Source organism: Equus asinus, chromosome 16 (genome assembly GCF_041296235.1).
Source record: "Equus asinus isolate D_3611 breed Donkey chromosome 16, EquAss-T2T_v2, whole genome shotgun sequence".
Classification (NCBI taxonomy): Eukaryota; Metazoa; Chordata; class Mammalia; order Perissodactyla; family Equidae; genus Equus; species Equus asinus.
This window is the reverse complement of record NC_091805.1, coordinates 45,860,781-45,877,325: the sequence shown is the minus strand read 5'-3', so window position 1 is coordinate 45,877,325 and position 16,545 is coordinate 45,860,781. Positions and strand designations below refer to the sequence as shown.

The 16,545-nt window shown below is 36.6% G+C and overlaps 1 protein-coding gene across 8 annotated transcripts in view; it reads right to left on the bottom strand.

Moving 5' to 3' along the window:
* The window catches only part of HIPK1 (homeodomain interacting protein kinase 1), a 49,164-nt gene that overhangs the window by 26,069 nt on the left and 6,550 nt on the right, over positions 1-16,545 (bottom strand). For all 8 annotated transcript variants that reach the window (XM_044749115.2, XM_044749118.2, XM_044749120.2 and 5 more), the window contains exons 2-3: positions 12,031-13,108; positions 4,524-4,647 (exon numbers count right to left, since the gene is read on the bottom strand). In XM_044749115.2, the coding sequence (XP_044605050.2) occupies positions 4,524-4,647; positions 12,031-13,106 (1,200 nt within the window). In that variant the 5' untranslated portion in view covers positions 13,107-13,108. The remainder of the gene's footprint in view (positions 1-4,523; positions 4,648-12,030; positions 13,109-16,545) is intronic.

Below are 16,545 nucleotides of genomic sequence, written 5' to 3'. Positions count from 1 at the left end.
TTTGAAAAAATTGCTCCGGAAAAAGACTGGAGGGAGGCCAGAGTAGATAAAGGGAGATTGCCTAGTAGCCTAGGTAAGTGATGAAGACAGCCCAGACTAGAGTAGTAGCAATGAAAAGAAAATCAGTATAATCAAGTCGCATAGGACATAATGATCAGAAGATATATATGTGCATGCACACACATAGCAAACGACAATTTTTCCTTCATCGAATTTATCTCCCACAACTAAAATGTACAACTATGTACTTGGGGGATTTGGGGAGAAAAAGTAGAAAAAAAAATCATACATTGAAGAAAAAAAAAATTTATCTCAATTGCATTATATAATTATTTGTATGATTAATTACTTAATGTCTGTTTCCCATCACCAAACTATAACCTTCATGAAGGCAAAGACAATGTTTTATTCAGCATTGTATCCCCAGTGACCAGAGTACCTGACACAAAGTAGCATCAATAAGCATCTGATGAAAATTAACAAATTATACATACAAATAAAATACAAAATAAACCACAACATAACAGGTTACCTCTGAGGGGTGGAACTACTGGAGGTTGAAATTTTTGTCTCCTGGCTTAATGCATCTTTTCTCATTTTTCTACAATGATGCACTTCTAAAATTAAAATACTTCAAAATTTTAATATTAAAGAATGAAAGAGTTTCATTGTGAAAGAATGGGAAGCTATCATCCAGATACTGCTTTTCAAACAGCTTAAAATAAAGCAACAAAAGCCCAACATTTATGCAAAGAAAATTAGTGTCATTTATTTTAAACAATTAAAATGTCCCCACAAATTTGAACCCATTAGCTAACATCTAGAGAGGGTACACACATTTGACTTCAATACTCACAAACATCTGCTATAAAAACTCAGCTACAGCATTTATCAAAGAGCCACAGCTGACATCATACTTAATAGGGAAAGACTGAACGCTTTCCCTCTAAAATCAGGAACAAGACAAGGCCGTCCACTCTTGCTATTTCTATTCAACACTGTACTAGTGGTTCAATGCAAAGCAATCAGGCAAGGAAAAAAGGAAATCCAGATTGGAAACGAAGACGTAAAATGATCTTTACTTGTAGATGACCTGATCTTGTAGTAGAAAACTGCAAGGAACGCACCAAAAAAACTATTAGAACTAGAGTTGTATAAGAAAACGAGTGCAACAAGGTTGCAGAATACAAGATCAATTACAAAACTCATTGTATTTCTTTACACCAGCAACAAACAATCTGCAAATGAAATTAAAATAATTCCATTCATCATAGCATCAAAAAGAACAGGATACTTAGAAATAAATTCAACAAAAGAAGCATAAATCTTGTATTATGAAAATTACAAAACACTGCTAAAGAAAACCTAAGTAAATCTGATCATGTTTATGGATCAGGAGACAATATTGTCAAGATGGTGATACTTCCCAAAGTGATTTACAGATTCAATGCAACCCCTATTTAAAAAACCAATGATTTTCTTCGCAGAAATAGAAAAATTCACCATAAAATTCATACGGAATCTCAAGGGAACTTGAACAGCCAAAACAATCTTGAAAAAGAACAAAAAGGACTCAATTTCCTGGTTTCAAAACTACTATGAAGTTACAATAACCAAAACAGTGTGGTACTGGCATAATGATAGATACAAGATACATACCAATGGAACAGAATTACAGTCCAGAAATAAATCATTAAATTTATCATCAACTGATATTTGCTAGGATGCCAAGACAATTCAATGGGGAAAGAACAGTCTCTTAGCAAATGCTGCTGGGAAAACTGCATATCCACATACAAAAGAATGAAATTGGTCCCTTTCCTTATATCATATTTAAAAAATTAACTTAAAATGTCTCAAAGACCTATACGTAAGAGCTAAAACTACAAAACTCTTAGAGGAAAATGTAGGAGAAAACTTCATGACGCAGGATTTGGCAATGATTTCTTGGATATGACACCAAAAGTAAAAGCATCGAAAGAAAAAATGGACAAACTGGACTTAACAACTCAACAACAACAAACAACCTAATTCGAAAATGGGCAACATTCTTGAATAGACTTCTCCAAAGAAGATACACAGATGTCCAATAAGCGCATCAAACAATGCTCAACATCACTAATCATTCAAGAAATGCAATCAAAACCACAATGAGATATCACTTCACATCCATAAGGATGGCTATTAAAAACGACAGCAGAAAATAACCAGTGTTGGCAAGGATGTGAAGAAATTGGAACTCTTGTGCCAATGTAATGTAAAATGTTAAAGGAATGTAAAATGGTGTAACCACTGTGGAAAACAATTGGTTGGTTCCTCCAAAAGTTAAACACAGAATTACCATGTGACCCAGCAATTCTACTATATACCATTCTCCCATATACCCAAAAGAATTGAAAAGAGGGACTTAAAACACTTGTACGCCAATGTCCATAGCACCATTATTCACAACAGCCAAAAGGAGGTAACAAGCCAAATGTCCATCAAGAGACGAATGGATAAACAAAATGCAGTGTGTGTGTGTGTGTGTGTGTGTGTATATATATATATATATATGCTTATGTATGTATGTATATGTATACACACACAATGGAACATTATTCAGCCATAAAAAGAAGTTCTGATTCACGCTACAGCACAGATGAAAAACACGCTAAGTAAAAGAAGCCCATCACAAAAGACCACATATTGTATGTGATGAATATGATATGTTAGAAAAGGCAAATCTAGGGACAGAAAGTAGATCACCCTAGTAGCTGCCTAGGGTGAGGGGTTAGAGGAGAATGGGTATTAACTGCTAATAGATATAGGGTTTCATTTTGGAGTCATGAAAATGTTCTAAAACTCATTGTGGTGATGGTTCACAACCCTGTGAACATACTAAAAACCAGTGAGTTGTACATTTTAAATGGCCGAATTACATGGTATACAAATTATATCTCAATAAAGTTGCTTAAAACTCAGCTGTGAGAACAAAGACGCTGCCATAGGAATCTTTTTGTATAACCAGAGATGTATCAAGATAAACTATCCCCAATCCAGCTCTGCAACAGCAGCATCCTATTTATTTAGCATGGGAAAAAATGACTTCTTCCTACTATCCACAGTTTTACATCTACACACCAGGCAAAAATTCTCAAAACTACTCTAACATTTCTTTACAAGGAAAGCCCTAGTTGTACCTCAGCTTCTAAATCTAATTGCATTTGGTTCCACTCTGTAGCAATTTACAATACCAATGTATCTACTAGGGTTGAAAAGATGCCACAAAACACTTGGCCTAGGAATCGCATTTTGGAGGCTGTAATTGCTCAGAGCAATGTTTCTTAATCAGGGATCCATGAATCCCATAAATTTGTACACAAAACATTGTGCACAGATTTTTCTGAGAAGATCTATAGCTTCATCAGATTCTCAAAAGGGTCTAAGACGCAAAAGGAAGTATCAATGGCTTGATTCAGTCAACTGTAATTTTGCATCATACAACCTCCCTCACACTTCTTTGTTGTTGTCGTAAAATACAGAAGCTAGCTTGTTTCTCATGAGGTAAAAGAAAGACTAAAACTCACAAAGCTCAATGTAACTGGTTACTTATCACATGAGCAACCCATTTTTTATGTTTCACTCAAAATTATGCCCAAAGAGTCAAATTTTTGGAAGTTAGTAAATGTTCTATCACTCTAAAATGGATCAACAAGTCAAAATTCTAGGCCGAATAGGTAAAACATTGTTTCGCTCTTTTTTCCTTTTAATAATTACAGATAACCATTTACTTCTCTAAATAAATAAATAAATAAACAAATGTCACAATGTCAGGAGCTGAGGGTACACTGGTGGAATGAAACAGTCTCCGCCCTCAAAGAGATTACAGCATAGTCATTAGAACCATTTTTTTAAAGAACAAGAAATGAGAATTCATAAATTACTTCCATGGCAAAACTTCTTCCCTCAGGACCAGCTGCTTAAGAAATTATAGCGTATCTTCTAAAGCTCATCTGTTTTGACACTTGACACATAGATCATTTATTAGAATACTTTTCAACTCATATGATTTGCCTCCTAAATCCTATTTTACAGAGACTCAATATACATTGCAGCTTCTGGGGTCCAACTTGTTTCAGTATGTAGAGAGTATTTATTCAGTGTGTGTCATGTATAAAAGGAAAGAATAGCTCCAAATGAGCCAAAGTTCACTCTTAAAATTCAAACTCTACATCTTTATTTTCATATCTTAACTCAAGACACATTAGTTAACCAAAGTCAAGTCTCCAATAAACCATTACAGATCTGGAAAAGTACCAATCTAAGGTAATATAAAATAAAATCCTTTTTTAAATGTAGAATTGCAAACATAACTTCAGACTAAGAAGCAGGTAGAGAAAATTCTAGTCTTTAAAAAATTCTTTCTAATTGGACTACTCTTTCCCTACTATCTAAATACTTCACTAGTACTTCTCTTCCTCCAGAATCTATTTCATTAGTAACTGCTTGCTTTCCATTTGCATCCAAATAAACACTCTTACCTGATCATATTCTGAAGCACCAGGATAAAGAGGCCATCCCAGGAACAGCTCAGCTATCACACACCCCAGTGACCACATATCAATAGCTTCACAAAATGGTAATCCAAGAATAATTTCAGGGGCTCTAGCAAAAACAAAAACAGCAGATAAAAAAACCCAAAAACATTATTTGGGGAAATTAACTAAGTCAACTAAGTCCTGTTTTACTACAGCTCAAGGTATGCTGATTTAATGAAAGTGAAAAGATTTTTAGCATAAAATCCATCATCTGAAACTCTTGGAGCCATACTGTTTTGGAATTCAGAATTTTTTGAATTTCAGAAAGGTACTACCATGCATAAACTACATATTGTATAATAATCCCAATGGAGTTTAGGGAAGCATCCCACAACCAAACACATTAATACTTCTACAACAAAATATATGAGCAGCACAACCAGAGGGACCTACAACTAGAATATACAACTATGTACTGGGGGGCTTTGAGGAAAAGAAGAAGAAAAATATATATATGAGCAGTCATACTAAGTCAGCTAAATAAAGACTCTAAATAGCCTACACTGGTCCAAGTCAGGTCTTGCCAATAAATGAGTTTATACCAAACTTAGAAAAGGATTTCCAGTTTTGAGAGCTTTCTGAATTTTGAAATCACTTATAAGGGATCATAGATTTATTCTTTTTAGTCTTAGCATCTTTTTAATTATGAAAAAATCAATTAAATGGCCTGATCAACAAATACCCCTTTGTGACAGAAATGCCTTCTATGGAGACACGGTGGTTAACAGCACAGACTTTAGAGCCAGCCTATCAGGGTTCAAATCCTAGTTCCATTATTTAATAGCTGTAGGCAATTACTTAATCCCTTTGTGCCTCAGGTTCCTCATTCATAAAGTGGAGATAAGAGTACCTACTGCATAGGGTTGTTATAAGGTTTAAATAAATAAGTACTAAATAATAATAATAATGTTTAAATATTAAAGCTCTTGACCAGTGCCTGGCACATGGTAAGCACTATGTAAGTGTTAGATATAATTATTATTATTATTATATTATCATTATTTTAAAACTCTGAATACTTTGTGTGCTTTTAGAAATAGCAATCTCCATTAATATTCCAAGTGAGAAACCTAACACTAGGGGAATGTTAAAGAGAAGACTAAGGTAACAACATAAACTAATAGTTTTATATATATGAACACATCTAAGGCAAATTACTATCCCCATTTGTAGAGGAAGAAACTGAGACAAACACATCAAGTAATTTGCGCCAAATCACAAAGTTAATAAGTAGCAGAGCTAGAATTTGAATCTTGTCAGTCTGGCTCTGGAGTTGAGTATATCATACTGTCTCTAAATAAGAAAAAGTTAAGTACATTTATTTGCCACGGTAGTATACATGGCATTTTTCAGACTGTGACTAAAATTATGAGATAAATGGGTTCAAAAAGGGGATTATATGGGGCTGGCCCGGTGGTGCAGCAGTTAAGTGCGCACATTCCGCTTCAGTGGCCCGGGGTTCGCCGGTTCGGATCCCAAGTGCAGACATGGCACTGCTTGGCAAGCCATGCTGTGGTAGGCGTCCCACATAGAAAGTAGAGGAAGATGGGCATGGATGTTAGCTCAGGGCCAGTGTTCCTCAGCAAAAAGAGGAGGATTGGCGGCAGATGTTAGCTCAGGGCTAATCTTCCTCAAAAAAAAAAGGGGGTGGGGTGATAATAATAGGTAACACTAGTATTGATAATAATAATAGATGACACTGATATAGTGCTTACTATGTGCCATGCACTATTTTAAGTTCTTTATAAATGTGGTCACTTAATCCTTACGACAATCCTATGAAAGCAGGCATTATTACTGTTAAGTCCTCAATTGTAAGATGCCTATTTTAACATCTCTGAAATTCAGAAGATTCTGGCAAATGAGGGTATATTTTAGTTTAATGACAGTGCTTTTATTTTCTTATTGGTACATAAATAATGTTTCATCTTATAATCAATGGTATCTTAGATTCTATGTAATAAGATATAATTTCCATTTTACAGATGAAGAAACTGGGCACTGAGACGTTAAGTAACTTGCCAAAGGCAAGACAACTACTAAAAGATGGAGCCCAGGCAGTTGATCCAAAGTCTGAGCTCTTAAAGACTTCATCATCTTCTCCAAATAATTTCCTTTCCTTCTTACAGGTCACAGAATTTGAATCTATAAGGATACTCTAGATCCAGAACCCTCATTTAACAGGAGATAAACGGAAAAGCAGATTTCACTATTAGGAAACATCTAAGAGGCTGGGTCTCCCCTCATGGAGTGCGTAGGTTTCTCAAACTTTTCTTTCAGGTAAAATGTGCTTTTTGTTGTTGTTGTTGTTGCTGGTGTGTGTGTGTGTATGTAAGGGAGGAGATTAAGCGGGGAGGGTATAAAGATATTTCCCTAAATAAGAATATCATCCCTAAGTAATTTTCTAAATAAAGAGCTCTTAGAAAACAGGGTAAATTAGACTCCATAGGGTCTGGAAGCTTTCCTGATCCTTGCACAAAAACAGCAGAAGATCCAGGCCTGTTGAGACTTACACTATTTGACAGCTATGGGTGGAACCACCACTATCAACAGTCTTTGTACTATTTGATGTGGACTGTGGTTTTGTTAGCCAAAGAAACAATCTTCAAAAGTGATAATCCTGTTGTAGGTGGCTAGAGGCACATATGACTGATGGAATTTCAGAGTTTAATTAAATCTCAACCACTGTGGCATGTTTTTAGGACAGCACAAGTTTGAGAACATTAACAACTAGAGGGTAAGAGTACCCAGAAACATAAAAGGCTTGCTAAAATTGAAAAGGAACAAAATTTTTACTTTGCGAGCAGAATCATTAATTTCCATGTTCATGACAGTGCCAAAAATAGCTGGCAGGGAGAACGCAAATGGCTTTGTGCCAAAATAAAAACTGGGCTTAGAACATTCTGAAGCATCAATTGAAGAGCAGCAGATTGAGTTTGCTATTCCCACTACAACAGGAAGACATTTTAAAATCCCAAAGGTAGGTCACAGGGAGAGGCCAGGCCAGCCAATAACTTACTTCTTTAAAAAGATAGCAATAATATGCAATAAACCGTTAGGATTCTAAAGCTTCAAGTTTCAGGAAATAAAGAAAAACACTAATTCAGCCCCCAACTCCCAGTAAACAAAAAACCCCTAAGACTGGCTAGAATCAGTTTTTCCATTGGTCTCATCCTGCTTCTGGAGTTAGAAAAGCAGCTGAGGATTTCCAGCAAAAGCTCACTCAAAACGATAACTCTACCACACAAAAAGGTGAGTATCAAAAGAAAAAAATATGAAAGCAGTGAAAATAAAACAAAATAAGTCTTCTCAGTCTATTGAGGGTTTATTAGAGCCTAGAAACGTTATACATGTAAACTCTACGAAGTGAAAAAACTGGTTATTTTCTTTAAACAGAAAGAAATCATTTAGAGCAGGTTCATCTCTAAAGACTGAATATTTTAAACTGAATTCAGTTTATAATTCTTGGTAATATTTTCATTACTATATCATCTTTCCCCTTGGCCTCCATTATTTCTCAATCCCTCAATATACACTCTAGACACTGAAATTCTGGTTCTACTTCATCTGTATAATAAGAAGCCTGAGTTGGATAATTATTCTTCTACTCCCTTTCCAGCTCTGATATTCTAACACGCGGGCAGTAAAAAAGGTTACCTACTGAAGCACAGTATGGAGGAAAAAACCCACAAAACTGGCAGTATTCACTTTAGTAGGAAAATGGCATTAATTGTACTTTGGACATGGGGGGGGGGGTGGTCTATCCTTTTTTTTTTTTCTTCTCCCCAAAGCCCCCCAGTACATAACTGTATATTATAGCTGTGGTCCTGGTTGTGCTATGCAGGACATCACCTCAGCATGGCCTGATGAGTGGTGCCATTTCCACACCAAGGATCCAAGTGGGAGAAACCGCAGGCCGGCGAAGCAGAGCACGCAAACCCAACTACTCGGCCACAGGGCTGGCCCTGGGGCGGGGGGAATGGGGAGGGGTCTCCTCTTTGAAAATATATCCCACTGTTAAAGTAAAGATACTAAACAGGCTTTAATTACTATAACTAGGTGGTAGAAATAGCAATCCCTGCCTTTTGATTTCCCAACTTCAAACTTCTTTAAACTGAAAAATGCCTCCAAAGTCATAAAGCTTTATTTCACTGGAACCCAGAGCAAGCTGAGGTTAAGATCACTTAACAGCACAAATCATTCTCTGCTCATTTTCATGAACACTCTTATTTCTTCCTGCCCATCTCAGAGGCATCAAACTTACTTACCAGATCAGAGATGTTACATAAAGTATAACTTCCTGCATCTGTGGCTTAGGTGAAACTGTAGTTTCAGATGAAACTGGATTGTTTGTTGTCTAGGATAAAGTGAAAATATGCTTTGCTTCTCTAGACCTTGTCCTTCTTCACATAACAAATAAAGTGATCTCAACTTTAGATAAAGGCCAGCTAGTTCGTTCAGAATGGAAAAGCACTGAGCTTATAAGCATGGCAAATCTTTGTGCCTAAAACTCAAGCCCCAAAGACAACAACTTTTCTTGGAATTAGTCTACTTTTACATACAGTGGGCCAGGAAATAAAGTATATTATTTCCAACGCCTGAGTCACTTAGCCATGCCCATGGCCAAGAGAGGCATCATGGTGGCAAAAATTTATGTCAACTGATAATATTTTGGCATATTATCAGCAAGATGAAGCAATCTAAACTAAAAAGAAGCATAAGAGAAAGGCAGCCTTTGGAGCCAGAATGTTTCACTAGCCAAAATGATTTTACAGAAGTTTTCTGAAAGACAAGAGGGTGAGGACTTAAAGGACTCTAGTAAGACCACAAAACAATATGAAGAGGACCACTGCGGATAAAGCTAATGATGAAGAAGGAATGCCTTAGCTGCTATTCCATTTGCCTTAGGCTCATTATCAAGTATTCCTGTGACACAACAGAACACTCACGTTAAATCCTAAACATACTCAAGCCATGGATACTGAACCCCAGTTTGCAAATTATATATCTGATAAGGGATTAATATCCAGAAAATATAAAGAACTGCTAATACTCAACAAAAAAACTAAACACAGGGCCAGCCTGGTGGTGTAGTGGTTATTAAGTTTGTGCGCTCCTCTTTGGTGGCCTGGGGTTCACAGGTTCAGATCCGGGGAATAGACCTACATACTGCTCATCAGGCCATGCTGTGACAGCATCCCATATACAAAATAGAAGAAGACTGGCACAGATGTTAGCTCAGTGATAATCTTCCTCAAGCAAAAAGAGGAAGACTGACAACAGATGTTAAGCTCAGGGCCAATTGTCCTCACTAAAAAAACCAAACACAATTTATAAATGGACAAAGAACTCGAATAGACATTTCTCCAAAGAACATATACAGATGGTAATAAGTACATGAAAAAATGCTCAAAATTACTAATCATTAGGGAAATGCAAATCAAAACCACAATGAGATATCATTTCACACACATAAAGATGGTTATTACTCAAAAAAACAAAAACTAACAAGTGTTGGTGAGGATGTGGAGAAATTGGAATCCTCTGCACTGCTGATGGGAATGTTAAATAGTGCAGCAGCTGGAAAACAGTTTAGTGGTTCTTCAAAAAGATAACAATGGAATTACCATATGATCCAGCAATTCTACTTCTAGCTATATATGCAAAAGAATTGAAAACTGGGACTTAAACACTTGAAGGCCAATGTTCATCACAGCATTATTCATAATAGCCAAAAATGTGGAAACAACCCAAGTGTCCATCAACAAATGAATGGATAAACAAAATGTGGTATATACATGCAATGGAATATTATTCAGTCATGAAAAGGAACAAAATTCTGATACATGCTACAGTATGGATTAACCTTGAAAACATTATGCTAAGTGAAATAAGCCAGATACAAAGGGACAAACATGCTATAATTCCACTTATGTGCAATATCTAGAACAGGCAAATTCATAGAAACAGAAAGTCAAACAGAGGTTATAAGGGGTGTGTGGGGCGGGGACAGAGTTACTGCTAACAGTTACAGAGTTTCTGTTTTTGGTGATGAAAAAATTTTGGAAACAGAGAGTGGTGATGGTTACACAACATTGTGACTGTACTTAACAACAATGAATGGTATACTTTAAAAAGGTTAAAATGGCAAACTTCATGTTAGGTAGATTTTACCACAATTGGAAAAAAAACGGAGATGGCATATTTTCTGAGTCCTTATACAGGTTAAAATATCCTTACATTATTTTCAAACGTAATATAAAATTCTTAGTTCAGAATTTCTATTTCCTCAAAATTAATTACAGACATTTGGAATGTTAGACATATCTCCCGACAAACATATTTCATAAGTTACCTATTTTTTTGTTTATTGTTTCACTTCTTGATTGGGTGAATGTACTATTCATATCTAGTGCATGAACATTAGAATATCAGATTCATTAAAATTAATAACTAGACAAATAAATAAAGGAGATACTAAGATATAAAAGCTCATTTAAAAAAACTTTCCCCTCTTCTTTCAGTAATACTCCTTGGTTACAGCACAGACAAAATTGTATATATAAGCATTTAAGTACTGTCCCAATAATTACTATATATTAAAAAGGTAGCTTTGTTAGAAGTATCAATCTAGGAATATAGGGGCTGGCCCCGTGGCCAAGTGGTTAAGTTCCTGCACTCCATTTCAGTGGCCCAGGGTTTTGCCGGTTCGAATCCTGGGCGCAGACGAGGCACCACTCATCAGGCCATGCTGAGGCAGCGTCCCACATAGCACAACCAGAGGGACCTACAACTAGAATATACAACTACATACTAGGGGACTTTGGGGAGAAGGAGGAGGAAAAAAAAAAGAAATTAAAAAAATCTGGAAATATAAATCACTAAAGTAGAAGATACTTGGGTCAAGGCCATTCTCAGATAACCAAGTAAGTTCAAAGTATTATGGAGAATGATAAAACAGAAAGAAACCTTAGCAATCATCTAATCTAATTCTATTACGTAAGAAAGAAAATGTAAAAGAATAAAATGTTGCTAAAGTTAAACCTGAATTATTCCCAAGGCATCTTACCTGCAAAGATATGAACTTGGAAAAAATAGCAGCATATGCCCAAATTCATTACAAATAAGTAAACATCTTTAATATTTAAAGAGTCTTTAAAATGAGAAAATTAGTTATAATGGTACTAAGGAAAGAACCAGATGCTAGGATAATTCAACTAGGAACAATCTTCAGAATCAGACAATTAACTTTTCTAGGGTTAAATAAAATTTCAGAAATAAAATAATGTTACATATAGGAATGCCACACACATGGAATGAACCAAAACATATCCTATTTTTATCCTGGAATCTGTAAGTAAATTCATTGTTATATGTAGTCCCATGTAATATGTTAAATGAAAACACAGACTGCTAGTCTAAGATTTGTTTTTTAGCATTTGCCACTTGCCTGTAGTAACGTGACTGTAAGTAGGTTGAGCACACAGCTTTGGAAACATGACTAGCAGAACCAAAGTCAATGACCTTCACTCGGTAGGGTTGGCGCACTGGATCAACCAGCATTATGTTTTCAGGCTTAAGGTCAGCGTGAATCAAACCAAGGCTCTTGAGCTTCATCAGGGCTGTGGCCACCTGCTGCAAGATTGGTCTGATGTACTTGAGTGGCAGTGGGCTAAACTTGTTCTGCTTTAGAAAATCATATAAGTTCTGCTCCAGCATCTCGAACACAAGGCAGGTGTGATTCTTATGCTGAAAACATTCATAAGAACGGACAAAATTATACTCATCAGCATTTTCACTGCTTAGGCGGGAAAGGATGCTCACTTCAATCTGTCCTTGTCTGGCATACGAGGGATGGTTCTTCAAGATTTTAATAGCCACAATTTCCTTGGTGCTTCGCTTCCAGCACTTAGCCACCTGTCCAAATGTTCCCCTGCCTAGGAACTCCAAGACTTCATAGCTGTTGGTCATAGAGCAAAGGATCTCATGCTGGACCAGCTGGTAATCCCCTTCTCCGCTGGAACTGCTACTCTTTGTGGTCACAGTGGTGGTTGTGGCAGCAGCACCCACCACAGTCCTGTTTTGCAGCATGAGAGGGGGATGTTCTTCTATGATTTGCACACTACCGTTGCTGTCAACTTCTTCACTTTTCCTTTTCAATCCACATTTTTGATATGGCTCAAGCAAAGAAACGTTGCTTCTGTGAGTCAGGGTCTGGCTGCTTTGGAAGGTTGATGTAGCAGCGCTGGCCGAGCTATCAGCGGCTGTTACAACAATATGCTCCACTGCAGGGGCTGGGAGGAGGAGGCCCTGGTCGTAAGCAGGGATGTTGAAATTTGCTACCTGGTGAGAGGAGTTGGCTTGCCCTTGTGTGGTTGGGAGGGTTTTGCTGTGGGTATAATATTTGTCGTTGCTGCTCTGTCCAGAAACATCCCAGCCAGAGGGCTCTATTTTCAGTTTCTTCGCACTGCAGAAGGCACTCGACGACACTGATGGGGGGGAAAACACCTGCAGCTGTGATGCCATACCTACGTTGAGAGAGAGAGGAAGAATTAGACCCTCAATTTCATACAATGCCTCAATTAGATTATATAAGAAAACTTTTGGTTTAGAAAAACCACAAGTAAACATATATCTGGCTGGGGTTTTATTTTATACATTTTCCAAACTATGTTTCCTATTATAGAAGGATAAACTTTTTGGTCTAATTACATATCCTTAATCACTCTTTGAGACTCAGCAATAATAGGACACATTGTTAAAAGAGTATGAACATCTATGATGGTTTATAAAATAATCATCATGATAATATAATAATAATAGCTCAGATGACTGATCACTTACTATGTGCCAAGCAGCAGACTAAGCACTTCAAATGCATTACTCATTTAATTCTCACCACAACCCTTTGAAACAGATACTATCAATATTTCCATTTCACAGATGAGGAAACTAAGGCACAGAGTAGTTAAAGTAATTCACCCAAAATAACACAGCTATTAAGTGTCAGCGCTGGAATTCAAACCCAGGCTCTTTGACCCCAGAACTCATTCCAAAGCTCTGTCTTCATTCCTGCCCTGATTAACTTCTTAATCAATTATTTAAATTTAGACATAGATGGCATACTTGTAAAATTCACAGATGAACCAAATTTGGGCAGGATACTCAATACTGTTAAGCAACAGGTCCAAAAAGATCACAATAGGGTAGAAACAACAAGAAATATCTAGCAGACAAAATTTAATAAAAATATAGAGTCCTACTTAGGTCCAAAATACGATTAGCACAAAGCACAAGGATATACAAGGTTTACCAGGAGCACATACGAAAAACACTTTCAGTTGGTAAGAAAAACATTACACAATAACGTTCCCCTCCCCTCACGAGTTAATTCAACCTTAAACCACAGTCACAGAAATCGTGTCCAAAATGTGGAAGACAAAGTGAAGGCTATCCACTCTCTCAGATCGGACATAAAATCGGGTCTAGCTATGTCCAGTACATTATAAGGGGATCACTGACGAACTGACCAGAAGAAAGTAATCAGGATGATGCGAAGCCTAGAGAGGATATTTTGAAGAACCACAGGATGTTCTTCCTAGAAAAATATGGGGAAAGGGAGTGAGAACAGCCCAGCTCTCCATCCCCAAATGTCCCATAGACATCGCAAGCTCAGTAAACCCAAGGACTAATCCCAAAGCTAATACTTTCAGAATAATGTCCAAACATTTGAAATAGTATACAAACCATTTCAAACTTATCTTTTTTCTCAACCACATAACCCTCAGATGACTTGGAGCTCTATACTAATCCCTTTTCTCTTGCTCCACATTTTCCCCCTTTTCAATAACTACTTCCCAGGATTAGTCATCTGTAAAAGATTCTCAAATCTCTATCTCTAACCTAGACTTCTCTCTCGAACCTCAAATCCTTATTTCCAAATAACCACTCCACACTGCAACTTGGACATCTTACAGACAACTTAAATTCAACATGTCCAAAATTAAACTTATGAGCTTCCACCGCATCCCCAGTCTTCTATCTCAATTATGAGATACCACTATATACCTATACCACAAGCCAAAAATCAGGGAGGCAGTGAGTCTCAGTTTCCTCATCTGTAAAATGGCGCTAGCAATATCTACACCTCACACTCCCCACAATCACCACCACTATTAGCACCCCCTACCCACCATGCAATCCCATAGCACCCTGTTTCTCCTTTATAACTTGAAATTATTTATTTAATGTTACATTCCCAGCTACAATATAAGTTCCATGAGGGCAGGTACCATATCTGTCATGTTCTTAGCTCATGGCACAAGAACATACCACAGACTCTAGCAATATACAGACACTCCGTATTTGTTGGGTGATTTGACCTCTGCCAACCAACCTTATATTTGCCCCCTACCACTCGGATTAAACTGCAGGATTTTCAAATGTTTGTTTGTTTTTTCTGTCCCTCACTTTTATCTGTGCGGTCCTCGAGATATGGGGGAAGTCTCCAACACACACAGTACAACTTTACTAGTCATAAGAGAATAAACACACAACTAGAAAGGAAGGAAGCACGACAAAGGATGTTACAGAACATAAAAAAGCAATGTATACATTTCTTTGTGCCTAAATGCAACTAGAAACCATCTGCACCGGACTAGACAGCTGGAACAAAGAATAAACCCTGAGCCTTCGATTTCTAAAATGCAGTCCGGATTTACTTTAAACAAGAGTTTCTATAATTTACATGAACCTTGAAGAGAAAAAAGTGTAAATTAAAAGCTAAAGTCAGTACAATATAACTCTGAGGCTACGAATTTACAGATCATCTTGTTCTACCTATATCACTGATGTAATACCAAAGTATAATAAAAGAAAAATCTGAAATCAAGTAGTACCTTTAGAAAATTTACCTATTAAAATATATGCAAAAATACTTCTTGTCATCATAAAATTGAACCAATTTTTGAACAATGAAAAGAAGCAAATTTTCAAAATTTGTTTTCCATTGTACATCTGTTGAGCTACTAATTGTAACAATTCATCAAAAAACATGAACACAAGCATACCTAAAAGTATCTAGTAAAAGAATTTGAATACAAAATTTGCAGTTTGTAGCTATGTCTAGGAATATGGGGGCTTAAAGTAATAATACTAAAAAGAATTTATGAAATACCAAATTTTTAAAAGTATATTCATAACTAGACACTTTTTAAAAATATTGCATTTACTAGAGTAATGTTGCTGACAACTTTTCACCCAATAAACAAAATAACAGGTATTGATGGTTTCAAATCTTCACACTGAGCACTGCAAAAAGTACAAGTTCTATGAAATTTTTCTGAAAGTTTAAGTATATAAATGAATATAATTCTTATTCAGTAAGACAAACTTAAGTCCACCCAGAGGGAAAGACGGAAAGAACCACCAAGAATTTCACTGGCCTTCCCCACAGCAAGGATGTGCAGTACTTAAGTCAATATATGCCACCAGGACTCTTACGGTGTGGCTGAAACTCATCACGACCTCAACTAGCACAAGGTGAGAAGAAAATAACAGAACCAAAATTGCCTCAAAAAACCAACACTGTTATTTATATAACACTGAAATTCAGCTAAAACCAGCCATTTCTAGACACAAGATAAAGACATGTTCCAAAAAATTTGCCTTTGCAAATGGGGAGGCAACTGTCTTCCTAGGCTGAGACCTCCCAAACAAAAGTACTGGACGGAATTAATATCTGTGAATAACTTACTACGTATCAGACTCTGTTAAGCAAATTACAAATATTTTCAATTCGCATGAGAACAGCTTCCAATAAATTCAAAGCTATTTCTGACTTCCTGAAAATGTTATACCTCTTGACTACAGCAATAAACTAGTTATTTCATTTCAAACCTGACTTTCCAAAGATTTAACCATCTAAATATAATGACAAATTTGCCCACTGCACTGACCCCAACTA